This window comes from Pocillopora damicornis, chromosome 1 (assembly GCF_964200805.1).
Source record: "Pocillopora damicornis chromosome 1, jaPocDami1.2, whole genome shotgun sequence".
Classification (NCBI taxonomy): Eukaryota; Metazoa; Cnidaria; class Anthozoa; order Scleractinia; family Pocilloporidae; genus Pocillopora; species Pocillopora damicornis.
This window is the reverse complement of record NC_142670.1, coordinates 34,118,418-34,131,327: the sequence shown is the minus strand read 5'-3', so window position 1 is coordinate 34,131,327 and position 12,910 is coordinate 34,118,418. Positions and strand designations below refer to the sequence as shown.

Here is a 12,910-nt window from a genome sequence, read left to right as displayed (position 1 = left end):
AGGGGAAGGTCTAGATAGCTTTTCCGATGGCAAATTAAGAAAGACATTGTTTCGAAAAACATTGTTTCGAAAAACATTGTTTCGAAAAACATATGTTCACATCTGGGAAGAACAATGCACTTATTTATTTCTTATCTTATAATTTAGTGAAATGTTAATTCTATTGAAAGTTTTTTGTAGACTATTGAGAAGAAGGTACGTTTTAAATTATATGCAAATTTTTGTCAAGGTCAGAAAAATAAGTACTACTTAGTTGAAGTGGTAATTGCACTTGAAAGTTTTTAATGCGTGTTAATCTGCAAAAATTTGCGTTGTATTGAAGAAGAACGTTCTATATAGATACATATATATTATTGTTTTTTCTTTTTATTCGCCACGCAACAGCTGCATTTAACAATTGCGTCAAACTGTCAAACTTATCACTATCATATGTGCAAAATATACCAACGTACAAATAACTAATGTTTCTGCGTTTGGTTCACCAACAAGTAAACGGAGAAAAGAAGAGTATTGCTATGAGTTCGTTGCACTATCATTTGTTTCTATTCCTGTGCTTCTATGCTGCTGTTCAGGCTCCATACAGAGAAGGCGATATCATGTTGGGTGGACTTTTTAGCGTGCACCAGGCGCCAGACTGGCCAGGGTCGCCATTTGAAGAGATATATTTGAGAGGACTTGGTCGCATGCAGGCCATGATCTTCGCAATCGAACGAATAAACAATGACACAAATCTTCTTTCGAACATTTCCCTAGGATATGACATAAGGGATTACGGTGGAAACCTCTCAAAAGCTGCGGGACTCATTTATCAACTACTGACCGTTGATTCTTGCGTCAATTTAAGCCAAAATGCCCCAAGAAAGAAAGCCATCATTTCTTTAATAGGCCCAAACGAATCTAGAACAGCGCTATTCATTGGTGGATTTCTTCGGATGCTCAATGTTTCGAGCATAACTGGAACAGCAACCAGTACGGAGCTTAGCTATTTTACCTACAAACATTTACATCGAACGGTGCCTTCGGACAAGTTTCTTGCAAAAGCGATGGTTGACTTAATTACGCACTTTAACTGGGGTTATGTTGCTGTGGTTGGACAAGATGATTCGTATGGAAGAAGCGGAGCATGGGCAGTGGTTAGCGAAAGTTCGTCAAGGAAGAGCTCGTTCTGTATTGCTTTGACGGAGTTTATACGCCTCGAAAGTCCGCATCTGAGTGTTGGGAACATAGTTAAAAAGCTTAAACAGATGGACAATGTAAAAGTTGTGATCTTATGGTTATACGAGAATTACCAAACGAAGTTTTTGGCAGAGGTTCAGAGGCAAAACCTAACTGGACGTGTGTGGATTTTGAGCGAGATTCATTCAACTTCTACACTGCCAGTAAAAGGTATACTCGAGAGCTCTTTAGGTTTTCAATTCCATAAATTCAGCGACTCTGGCTTCAAGGAATATTTAAAAGATATATTGGTCAAGGAGAGAGACGATAGAAGTTTTTCTGAATGGAACTACAGTACAAGCGAAAAATGGAAGTTCTTGAAGAACATGAAGTGTGTTCATCGCCAAATTGAGCAGTGCTCTAACGAGTTGATTAAAGAAATCTACAGCTCCTATGTTCCGTACATCATTGACGCCGTATATGCTGTGGCACACGCACTAGATATTTTCAATCGAAATTTTAGCTATGACGAGACCAAAGATCGGGCGAAATTGCAGATAGCCAACAGTTTTGACGTGCAGAAGCTTCTTGGCCGCGTCAGTTTTGACGGACTGACTGGAAAAATCAAGTTCGATCGATTTGGCGACAGGAGCTTGGCGTATTACGACATTTTCAGCTTTAAAAATGTACCCAATGGAGATGTCGAGAGCGTAAAAATGGCGCTGATAGGAGAATGGAAAAATTCAAAGAGGAACGAAACTCGCTTGATTTTTCATGAAGCCCTGAATTGGACGACTAAATCTGGTCGCCCTCCGAAATCGGAATGTTCAGAACAGTGTCCTGCTGGAACAAGGAAATCTTCTACCTCACCTTGTTGTTGGCAGTGCCTTCCGTGCCTTAGTGAAACCATCAGCTCATCTGCTGGTTCTGAAAGCTGCAGAGAATGTCCCAACGGAACAATATCTAACCCAGCGAATACAGAGTGTGTCGCCTTACCCTCTGCCAACATAAGCTATACGAATATAACCGGAATTGTGATTCTAACGTTTGGCACCCTCGGAGTAGTTGTCACATTGTTTTGTCTGGCTGCCCTCTGCAAATTCTGGAATAGTCCCATCGTCAAGGCATCTAATAGGGAGCTTAGCCTTTCCCTTTTATGTACAATTTTTGCATCATTCTCTCTGGTATATATTGATGTCTTTAAAACCACAAATACAATTTGCATGATCATATACCCGTTACGTTACTTGACCTATAACATCTGTCTCTCCACATTATTGTTAAAGGTGTTGCTTATTTCCTGTGCTTTTCGGGTTCCCATTATGACCAGTTTGGAATTCACTTCTCTTCCAAAGAAAGCACAGGTTGGGATTGTTATAGCATTTCTAGCTCCACTGTTGTCGGTGTTGATGCCATGGTTGCTTTTGGATCCACCATTCAACTTTCAACATATCTATCCGAAACGTTACACCTTTAACGAATGCAAGGCATACTCCAGCTCAGTTGGAAAGTCTCTATTCCTGGCAACATGCTTTTATATCTTCTTCCAAATGCTGGTATCCTCGGTCTGTGCCTTTAAGATTAGGAAGATTCCTGAAAATTTCAGCGAGGCCAAACGAATCGCCTTTTCCATGTACATATTTTTGTTCTCGTTGCTTTGTTATCACCCGGTAGAATTGTCCTTGGATGGATGGTATGTAACGGTTGTGGACTGTGTAACAACTCTGTTGAGCGCGTACGGTTTCCTTTGTTGTCTATTTTTGCCCAAAATGTATATTCTGTTCTTCAGGCAGGAGATGAACGATGTGAATGGCATAAGACAAGAAGTCACTCAGTTCTCGTTTAGTTCAGGTTGTGTACGCGTAAACCATACTTTTGATAGTTCAAATTAGCGAGCTGAATTGTACAATAAGCTTTCGTAAGATCGGTAATTTTATTCAAGTGTGCCATAGACCTCTAGGTAAATGAAATGTGAACCCAATATTAAAGAAAATTGTAACTTTTAATTAGCACTGCATTACAAATATAGGCTTCAAGCCATAAAAACACTTAAAGTTTCCATGGATTGTTTCTTTTTATGTTTTAGGATGGCTTAGTTATCGGGAATTTTAAATTTGCTTCCTTGATGGCGAAGATAGAAACATTATTTAAGAAAACAAAGGGCAACAAAAGCGCGGAATATTAAACTGACATTTTGCATCTTTAATCTTCCCTCATGATTGACTATTTGTTTGGCATCTGTGCTGGGATTGGACTTTAAGCCTATTCTTTGTTATCTCTATTCATGGACTCCTTTCCACATATTAGTCCTGCCCTCACACAAGGCAAAGAGTCTTTTAATACCCTCGTCCATCCATTTCATTTCCTATTTCGGGACTGGAAGCAAAGAGAATTTGTGACCTAAGGCAAAAGCCGTGTCTTGTCTCTTAGCAGCAAAACTTATTTCCGCAAGGTATGCTTCTTGCATGACTACTTAGGAAACACTTTGTCTCCGCGATGATGTTTCCAAATTTAGTCAAGCCTTTGGGCAGATGCTTAGATAATTAAACTGCATGAGATGAGAGCGATCTTCGGTGCTATGAACACTAGCTACTTAAAAAAAAAAAAAAAGGAAAAAAAAAGGAAGACTTTTTGTGCATGATTTGCGAGGGAGATAAAGGATGCGAATAGCATCAGACAAGAAGTCACTCAGTTCTCGTTTAGTTCATTCAATTTGTGTACGCGTAAACCCTACCTTTGATAGTTATAATCAGGAAGCTGAATCTTGCAGTGAGCAAACTTATTTCCGCAACGTATGCTTCTTGCATGACTACGTAGGAAACACTTTGTCTCCGCAATGATGTTTCCAAGTTTAGCCAGGCCTTTGGGCAGATGCTTAGATAATTAAACTGCGTGAGATGAGAGCGATCTTCGGTGCTATGAACACTAGCTACTCAAAAAAAAAGAAAAGAAAAAAAAAGGAAGACTTTTTTGTGCATGATTTCCGAGGGAGATGAAGGATGCGAATAGCACCAGACAAGAAGTCACTCAGCTCTCGTTTAGTTCATTCAATTTGTGTACGCGTAAACCCTGCCTTTGATAGTTCTGATCAGGAAGCTGAATCTTACAATGAGCTTTCTTAAAATAATTTGTTCTTTTGAGTGAGTGAAAGACTTTTACATGCACGTAAATAAAAAATGGAATCTATGATGGAGAAAATTCATTTTATTAACTGACACTATTTTGCAAATACATTTATTACTTGACTTTTGATAAAAATCACCAGGAAATACTAGTATGGATCGTTCCTTGTTATGTTTGCAGGATGGCTTATTTGGTCGGAGGTTTTGCTTCCCCGATGGCTAAGAAAGGAAGCATTGCGGTTGAGGAAGACAAATGGCCAGTGTGCGCTGAATAATAGAGTGACTGATTTGCATTTTTCAAGCCGTTTGTCATTTTTTTGTGAATATTTAATTATTTTAGCGCAACTTGCCAAAAATAGATCAAACGACTAGTTATTTAAAAACCGAGAAGTCGTTATGCAACTTACATTTCAAAAGTGTCACCCCCGATCGTACATTACTAGCCGCATATGGAACACAAATTGTTAGTATAATATTTGCCCGTCGCTTCAACTGAAATTGACATGTGTAATAACCTTCTTTGTAATATTAGTTTATTTTTCAGTTGACTACTTCTGTTACGAGTAAAAAAATAAATTCCATGTGCGCGAAAATCAGTTCAACTGAAAATAAAAGTTTACTTCAAATTAAAGTAGCCAATTCAATCAAAGGAGCGAATCAGTGACTCTTTGTATTTTTAATCTTCCTCTATGACAACATACCAGGAAGTCTTCAGAAACTGCGTTAAACAATTTCACTTCCCTCATACAAGCTAAGAAGTAACTATCTCCTTGTTCAGTAGAAGTCTAGCTAGCTTCTCCGATGGCAAAATATGAAAACATTGTTTCGAAAAACATAAAGTCACATCTGGGCAGAATGATTTCTGATTAACTTCCTGTCATATAAGTAAGTGAAATATTTATTTATTTTATCGGAAGTTACTTTTACCCTGTTGGTATAGGGTCTCAATGGGGTGATGCTTTACGGCTGACGGTTAAAATTTTGGCAAATTTATGGCTAACAGTTAACACTTTTTCATTGTTTCCACCAGACATATTTTTTACAGTAAACTTTTTTTACGACTAACGGTTAGAATTTGCCAGTTTTTACACCTGACGGCTAAATTGTTTGGCCATTTTACGGCTAACGGGTAACCCAATTGAGACCCTCTTGGTAAGAAGGTACGTTTGAATTAATATGCAAGTTATTGTCAAGTTCAGAAAGAGAAGTTCTACTCAGTTGGAGTGGTATTTGCATTTGGAAATTTTTAAAGCGTGATTATCTGTAAAAAATTGCGTTGTAATAGGCTAGTTTCGAATTGTCTGTGCAAGATAGTCTGGTAACTAATTATCAGCACCAAGTCGAGGCAGAGGGGAATATGCGCTTATTTTGAAATTAGAGCAAGATCGGAGTAACTGTAAGTCGAATATGAAGTTTTTGTGTCATCCTTGTGCGCAAAAATAACTTTAACCAAGGCTGGACCTCAACTTTTTCTACTTTCCAGGCGAAGAGAGACTAAGAAAGAAATGGATTGCCTTCGGTTGTCGCGCTGATAAGGAGTTCACGTCCATCAGAACTTGGATGTATGCTCCAAACACTACGAGACTAAACAAATCCTGAAGACACTTTCTGGAATTAAAAGGCCAGCACGTGGCACGGTTCCAACAATATTTAATCAGCAAACAGTCCGAAGAAGTCCAAATCAACGCGAAAAAGGTCGAATGAGGGGAGAAAACAAGACGCAAGCGATGACAGCATAGACGAACTTGCCACCAAAATTTTCCGCGTTTCTACTGATATTTCTCTGAAATACCACGACTATTTCCTTAAGGAAAACAAAGTTTAAAGTGACTGTTTCTTGTCAAACAGACATTGACCTTCAACAAGTGGATGATATGAAAAAAGTGCTGCTAACAAAGCAATTCGAAACGAATTCAATAGCAAGCCAGTATTGAAACGGAAACTTTTCATGGATGATGTACTGAAAAATGATGAATCGATGAAATTCTTCACGGCATTTCCAACTTTGGCCAGGATAATGCCATCATCAATTATGCCGTGGTTCTCCTATTCCTCTCAGTTTCGACTTGATGCTAAAAACTAGTTAGCAGACTTTCTCGCACAAACAGTTCGAAACTAGGCTATTGAAGAAGTACGTTTTATAGAGATACATTATCTTTTTTCTCTTTATTCGCCACGCAACAGCTCCATTTAACAACTGCGTCAAACTGTAAGGCTAGAAAAGCAAATAAAGCCATGATTCTGTTTTTCTTTCGCTCTTTCCAATATGGTGACTTTTTAAAAAAATTGAGAGAGAGATAGAGAGAGAAAAAAAAACAAGAGAAAATGAAAAATTAAGAGCGATGGTTTTAATTTGTTTGCCATAAAGCTAGCATAACAAATTCCGAGATCGTTTTAAATTCAAACACTCCCAACATATGGTTACCATCAATTTAAAGTTTATAAATTAGTCCAGCGAGCTAGAAGCTCACAAGTGATAACAATTGGCTGCTGTTTGTAGCGTAAAATTTGATTTTGAATTGAAATTAACATAAAAAGTTACTGATCACCACCATATCCGCAAAATACACCTACGGACAAATAATTAATGTCTATCCGCTGGATTCACCAATAAGTAAGCGGAGAAAAGACGAGTATTCCTATGAGTTCGTTGCACTACCAGTTGTTTATTTTCTTGTGCTTCTATGTTGCTGTTCAGGCTCCATACAGAGATGGCAATATCGTATTGCGAGGACTTTTCGGCGTGCACCAGCAGCCGGACCACTTAGGGAGCCGAAGTGGAGAAATACATTTGAGAGGACTTGGTCGCATGCAGGCCATGATCTTCGCAATCGAACGAATAATTAATAACACAAGTCTTCTTTCTAACATTTCCCTTGGATATGACATAAGGGATTACAATGGAAACCTCTCAAAAGCTGCAAAACTTGTTTACAAACTTCTGACCGTTAATTCCTGTGTCAATTTAAGCTAAAATGCCCTAAGAAAGAAAGTTATCATTTCTTTAATAGGCCCAGACGAATCTAGCACAGCTCTATTCATCGGTGGATTTCTTCGGATGCTCAATGTTTCGAGCATAAGTGGATCAGCTAATAGTGCTGAACTTAGCTCCCTTACCTATAAACATTTATATCGAACAGTGCCCTCGGACGAGTTTCTTGCAAAAGTGATGGTTGACTTGGTTACACACTTCAATTGGAGTTATGTTGCTGTCGTTGCACTATATGATTCGTATGGAGCATGGGCAGTAGTTAGCGAAAGTACATCAAAAAAGAAACTCGTTCTGTACTGCTTTGACGGAGTTTGTACGCCTCGAAAGTCAGCATCTGAGTATTCCAAACTTAGTTAGAAAGCTTAAACAGATGAACAATGTCAAAGTTGTGATCTTGCGGTAATACAACAATTAACGAACGAATTTTTTTTGGCTGAAGTTCAGAGGCAAAACCTAACTGGACGTGTGTGGATTTTGAGCCAGGCTCATTTAATTTCCACACCGCCAGTAAAAGATACTCTCGAGAGCTCTTTAGGATTTGTACACCATGAACTCAACGACTCTGGCTTCAAGGAATATTTAAAAGATATATTGGTCAGGGAGAGAGACAATGGTAGTTTCCATGAATGGAGCTACAGTAGAAGCTAAGTATGGAAGCTTTTGAAGAGCAAGAAGTGCGTTCATGACCAAATCGAGCGTTGCTCTAACGACTTGATTAAAGAAATCTATAGTTCCTTTATTCCATACACTCTCGATGCCGTATATGCACTGGCCCATGCAACAGATCTATCAACTGGAAATTTTATTTCAAGCAATACAAGTAATCGGGACAAATCGCCTATAGTAAATAGTTTTGGCATGCAGAAGCTCCTTCAGAGAGTCAGGCTTGACGGACTAACCGGAAAGATCAAGTTCGATCAATTTGGTGACAGAGGCTCGGCGCACTTCTGGAAGGAGAGTGAATCATTTCAAATGAAAATAAAACAAACATAGATTTTTATAGAGACTTCATTGGAAGACTCTATCTGTCTGCCCCCCGAAATCTGAATGCTCGGAACAGTGTCCTCCTGGAACAAGGAAATCTTCTACCTCACCTTGTTGTTGGCGATTAAGAGAACATTCTACAATAGAGTTTTCATTGTCTAGGAAGGAAGATCTGGCTCAGCAGAGTTAATTTGGCGAAGAACTTTCGGAAAGTTGTTCAGAAGACCCTACGGCACATATTTCACTGCACGAGGGAAAATCACTACATGGTCAAGGATGAACGCTTGCCCTTGAATCAGTTTTCTGGTTTTTAAAGGATAAAAGATACGGGTATGGAACATCTGTTGCTTTAATCAGAGCTAAGGATTCTGGTTGCCATCCCATAGTTAGGTACTAAACATTTCAGCTTCATGAAAATTAGGTATTTGTACTGCAACTTCAAAAGTAAAACCCCATATGCTGTTAATGACCCAATTAAATCCACAGTCAAATGAACACTACATAATCAATCCAGCCTAAATTTCTAAACATGATCTCTCTGAGTTGCCCTTCTCTAGAGGATGATTTTCACATAGTGCATACTTTCAGAAGCAGTTCACACAAGGATATGAACTGAGTTCTTTATTAAATGTATGTTAAATCCTCAATGAGATGAAAGCGGTCCGGTCGATTTTCCTTGAGACACGGATTTCGCTTATTTCTTGTGTGTTGTAAGACATTCATGTACCTAGGAAACTCAGGGAAAAAAATACCACAGCCATGTAGATTAACTCTATCTTATCCATCGAGGTGACTTTCGTGAACATCACGTTTCAATTAAAGAAACAGGAGGACTTGAATGACACCTTATCGATTCACTTAAGTCACACACGCGAAAATCGATTAAATGCAAGGTAAATTTTAGAAAAAGTGAGGCGTTCTTAACTGATCTAACTAACATAGCTAGGAAGTAGGTGCCATAGAAAAGGTAACTACAATGAAAAACTTTGCAGCCCGACCTTTACGAAAACTTTATAACTACGTGAACTTACTTAATTTTCGGCAATCTCTAAGTTTGGCCGCCATTTTAAGGGACTTGTCAACATGAAACGTAGCAGATATAAAACAAGCAGGTAAATCTAAAACCATCAGAAATACATACGAAAGCAATTCAAATGAACTTTACTTTCAATTCAAGCGGCAAAATTTGAAATTGTTCGTTAAACTTACCATTCCTACATCCCCATGCGACCATTTCTTCCAACAATTCAAACACTACAACTAGTGCTCGAATTCCCCTCGTCGATTCCACCGTAAGAAATTATTTGTGCCACCCAGGCTTCGAATCCAATGTGAAGTACGAATCAAATAACATAACTGCTTCATCTTCGAGGCAATATCACGCTGGTATTTTGATTTTCGGATCGACAAGAACGGTGATCAGGAAGCGATCGCTATGTTTACCTCATAAATGTAACCGCTGACCAGCCGCTGAGTGAGGGTGAGTGGAGGGCTTATCGTCATAAGATATTCGAATACATGCTTAAAAAGCTTTAGGACTCCCAGTCTAAACAGTGAAGGCAGGCTTCGTGGTACAGACAACTTTTATTATTTTTTTTCATAATATTCTCCTTTAAATTAGAAATGGTATTAATTAATAGAGTTATCAATATATTTTTAACCGGGGTACCCATATGACCTTTTTGCTTGTCATCAGTGGTATAAAATAAGATATCTTTTCTACAAGAACCTTTTATGTATGCCCCATTGCACGGAATGAACACTATACTAAGAATGTTTGTTCTAGGTTATTTTTGCTGTTCCCAAGAATATATGCGAAATGATAGAGATTTGATTCATTCAGCTGACACGTTCTTAAAGTCGTGCGCGCGCAACACACCAGAATTGAAAACTCGCCGTAAAATCGCACGAACCTTAGAATGAGTGTAGGCAACTTTGACTTCTGGCGAGATGAAGTGGATGGTTCAAAGGACCCCCTAAGATTTTTTCAGGACTATAACTGAGATTTGTTTATAACTATGATAATCGTCATTATTAGCGGACTGTGCTTTTTACCCATTGTTGTCATCACTATCGTTATCACGCCGGAAGAAGTATAAATCCGGCACGTTGCCTTACTTAACTACACAGAAAATTATTCTCTCTTTGCTCCCCTTGGATCCTGGAAACTGTAACTATTAAGATGATCAACAAGAAAGCCTTAATAATTACGAAATTTTTTGATTAACAGAATGTAAGAAAAAATCGGTGGGGAGAGTAATTCGCATATCTTATATCTGAACAATGGTTTTCAATAAAACAAATATCACTGAATTCAATTTACCTTAGTTGTCTCTTGTTTAAAAGTGGCGTTTCAGGAGACCGTAGATTCTTCTCTGATCCTTCTTGTCTCAGCCAAGACTCACTTTAACTTTTTTCTTGTGCTTCTTACGGCATGGGACACAGAGAACTGAGGTAAGCGATTGCAAATTTCTCAGTGAAAGTGAAGCCAAGTAGCATCCATCAAGAATTGAAAACCGACACGCACTGTTTACTTTTATTATTCTTAATAAAATAAGGGGTGTTTTGGTGTGCAAATTTGTTTCATACTGGTTAATGAGAATCATATAAACAGAGGAAAACTTACCGTTAATAATTGTGAACCGTACGCATGAATAAGTGTATTGCGTTGTCAGGTGATTTGATCTTCTACAAAAACATTATTGATTATCAACCAAGCAACCTTGTAAATATTTCCATCTGCAATTAAAAGCACTTACACCTATGTTTTTTCAATGTGATGTGTACTTAAGTACCGTTAATCTAATATAGAGTTTCTTCTCTTTTCAAGCAGAAATGTCACGAGATAAAAATAGATAACAGAAAATGTTATTGAAGACTACCTGATTCAACTGGAATAATAACTCCAAACAGCTTTTGAATGCCCTGAGACAAATGCAACGTAATTACATCTTTGCCTTGGATACGCTTCCTGACACCATCATGATAGGATACTGACATGTTACCTTTGCACTTCTCCAAAACTTCCCTGAAGTGTGGCGTTGCCTCTAGCAAATTCACATTTTTTGTTTATCCTCCTGAGCGAGGTGAAATAGGCCAGTCCTTGCCAAGATTAGCTCATTTTCACTTAAGACCTCTTTAGACAGGTGGCAGCTTATCAAGTGATGTTTTACTTCATCATTGCATTCAAACAGTCGTACCAAACCACAATTAAGCCATGCGATGAACCAACGTTTTTTCCATCTTTGCTATTTAAAAAGCAGTCCTGAGACACAATGAACGTCTCGCTAGCGAACGACGTCTTCCTGTACTTGTAATTGTTTCTAACGCGATACAAGTTCGGGAGATCTAAAGGAACTCACTAAACTTTGTATACTCGATTTGATTTTATTTTCCAGGCCAAAGGAGAAGCCTACTGTAATTCGTGAGTCGCGTCACTCTTATGAAATGGTTGAACGGAATACAGACTCCAAGCAGTCTCTTATTTTTCTTAAAGATAGTGGGGTCACGCGTATCCTGTGAGCATATAGAAGCCGCTCCACGCGAGACTCGTGTCTCGCTTCTTTGCCACTCCACGCTCTCAGAGTTGGGCAAAGACAAGACACGTTACTTCTGATGCGATACAAGAGGTTCAGTGGATATCTCGATTATCTAAACACATTTATTTACGTAGTAAAGATTTGTTCATAAATCTATGAATTGATGCCAGTCCTATTTGGAACGAAATGTACTTGAAAAAAGTTGTCTGCAACACGAAGCATGGCTTCGCATTAAGACTGAGAGACCTAATGCTTATTATGATAATTTAATGCATATGTTCGAATGTTCCCAAAAATCTTCTGATAATCTGCCCACACCCACCCCACACCCCGCCCCTCACCACCGAACCGTATTGTTTTCAAACAGTGGCTGGTCAGCGGTTACGTTTATGAGGTAAACATGGCGATCGCTTCCTGATTGCCGTTCTTATCGATCCGAAAATCAAAATACCAGTGTGATATTACCTCGAAGATGAAGCAGTTATGTTATTTGATTCGTACTTAACATTGGAGTCGAAGCTTGGGTGGCACAGATTATTTCTTACGGTGGAATCGACAAGAGGAATTCGAGCCCTAGTTGTAGAGTTTGAATTGTTGGAAGAAATGGTCGCATGGGGATGTAGGAATGGTAAGTTTAACGAACAATTTCAAATTTTGCCGCTTGAATTGGAAATAAAGGTTCATTTGAATTGCTTTCGTATGTATTTCTGATGGTTATCTGCTACGCTTAATGTTGAAAAGTCCCTCAAAATGGCGGCCAAACTTGGAGATTGCCGAAAATTAAGTAAGTTCACGGAGTTATAAAGTTTTCGTAAAGATCGGGCGGCAAAGTTTCTTCCATAGTTACCTTTTCTATGGCACCTACTTCCCAGCTATGGTAGTTAGATCAGTTAAGAACGCCTCACTTTTTCAAAAATTTACCTTGCATTTGATCGGTTTTCGCGTGTGTGAATTAGGTGAACCGATAAGGTGTCATTCAAGTCTTCCTGTTTACTTGATTGAAATGTGATGTTCACGAAAGTCACCTCGATGGATAAGATAGAGTTAATCTACATGGCTGTAGTATTTGTTTTTTGCTCAATTCCGTAGTTTTTTGTAAATTGTCCTCCAAAGTTGTC

At 38.6% G+C, this 12,910-nt stretch overlaps 1 protein-coding gene and 1 pseudogene across 1 annotated transcript; both read left to right on the top strand.

Annotated features, from left to right (window-relative positions):
• The first annotated feature begins 461 nt into the window (after positions 1-461).
• On the top strand, positions 462-3,212 carry LOC149053446 (extracellular calcium-sensing receptor-like). The gene has a single exon (XM_089201467.1). It carries the CDS (start codon positions 462-464, stop codon positions 3,045-3,047), a length of 2,586 nt encoding a protein of 861 aa, XP_089057593.1. The 3' UTR covers positions 3,048-3,212.
• Positions 3,213-6,864: 3,652 nt separating this feature from the next.
• LOC149053445 (metabotropic glutamate receptor 4-like) lies at positions 6,865-8,449 on the top strand (annotated as a pseudogene).
• Positions 8,450-12,910: the final 4,461 nt, after the last annotated feature.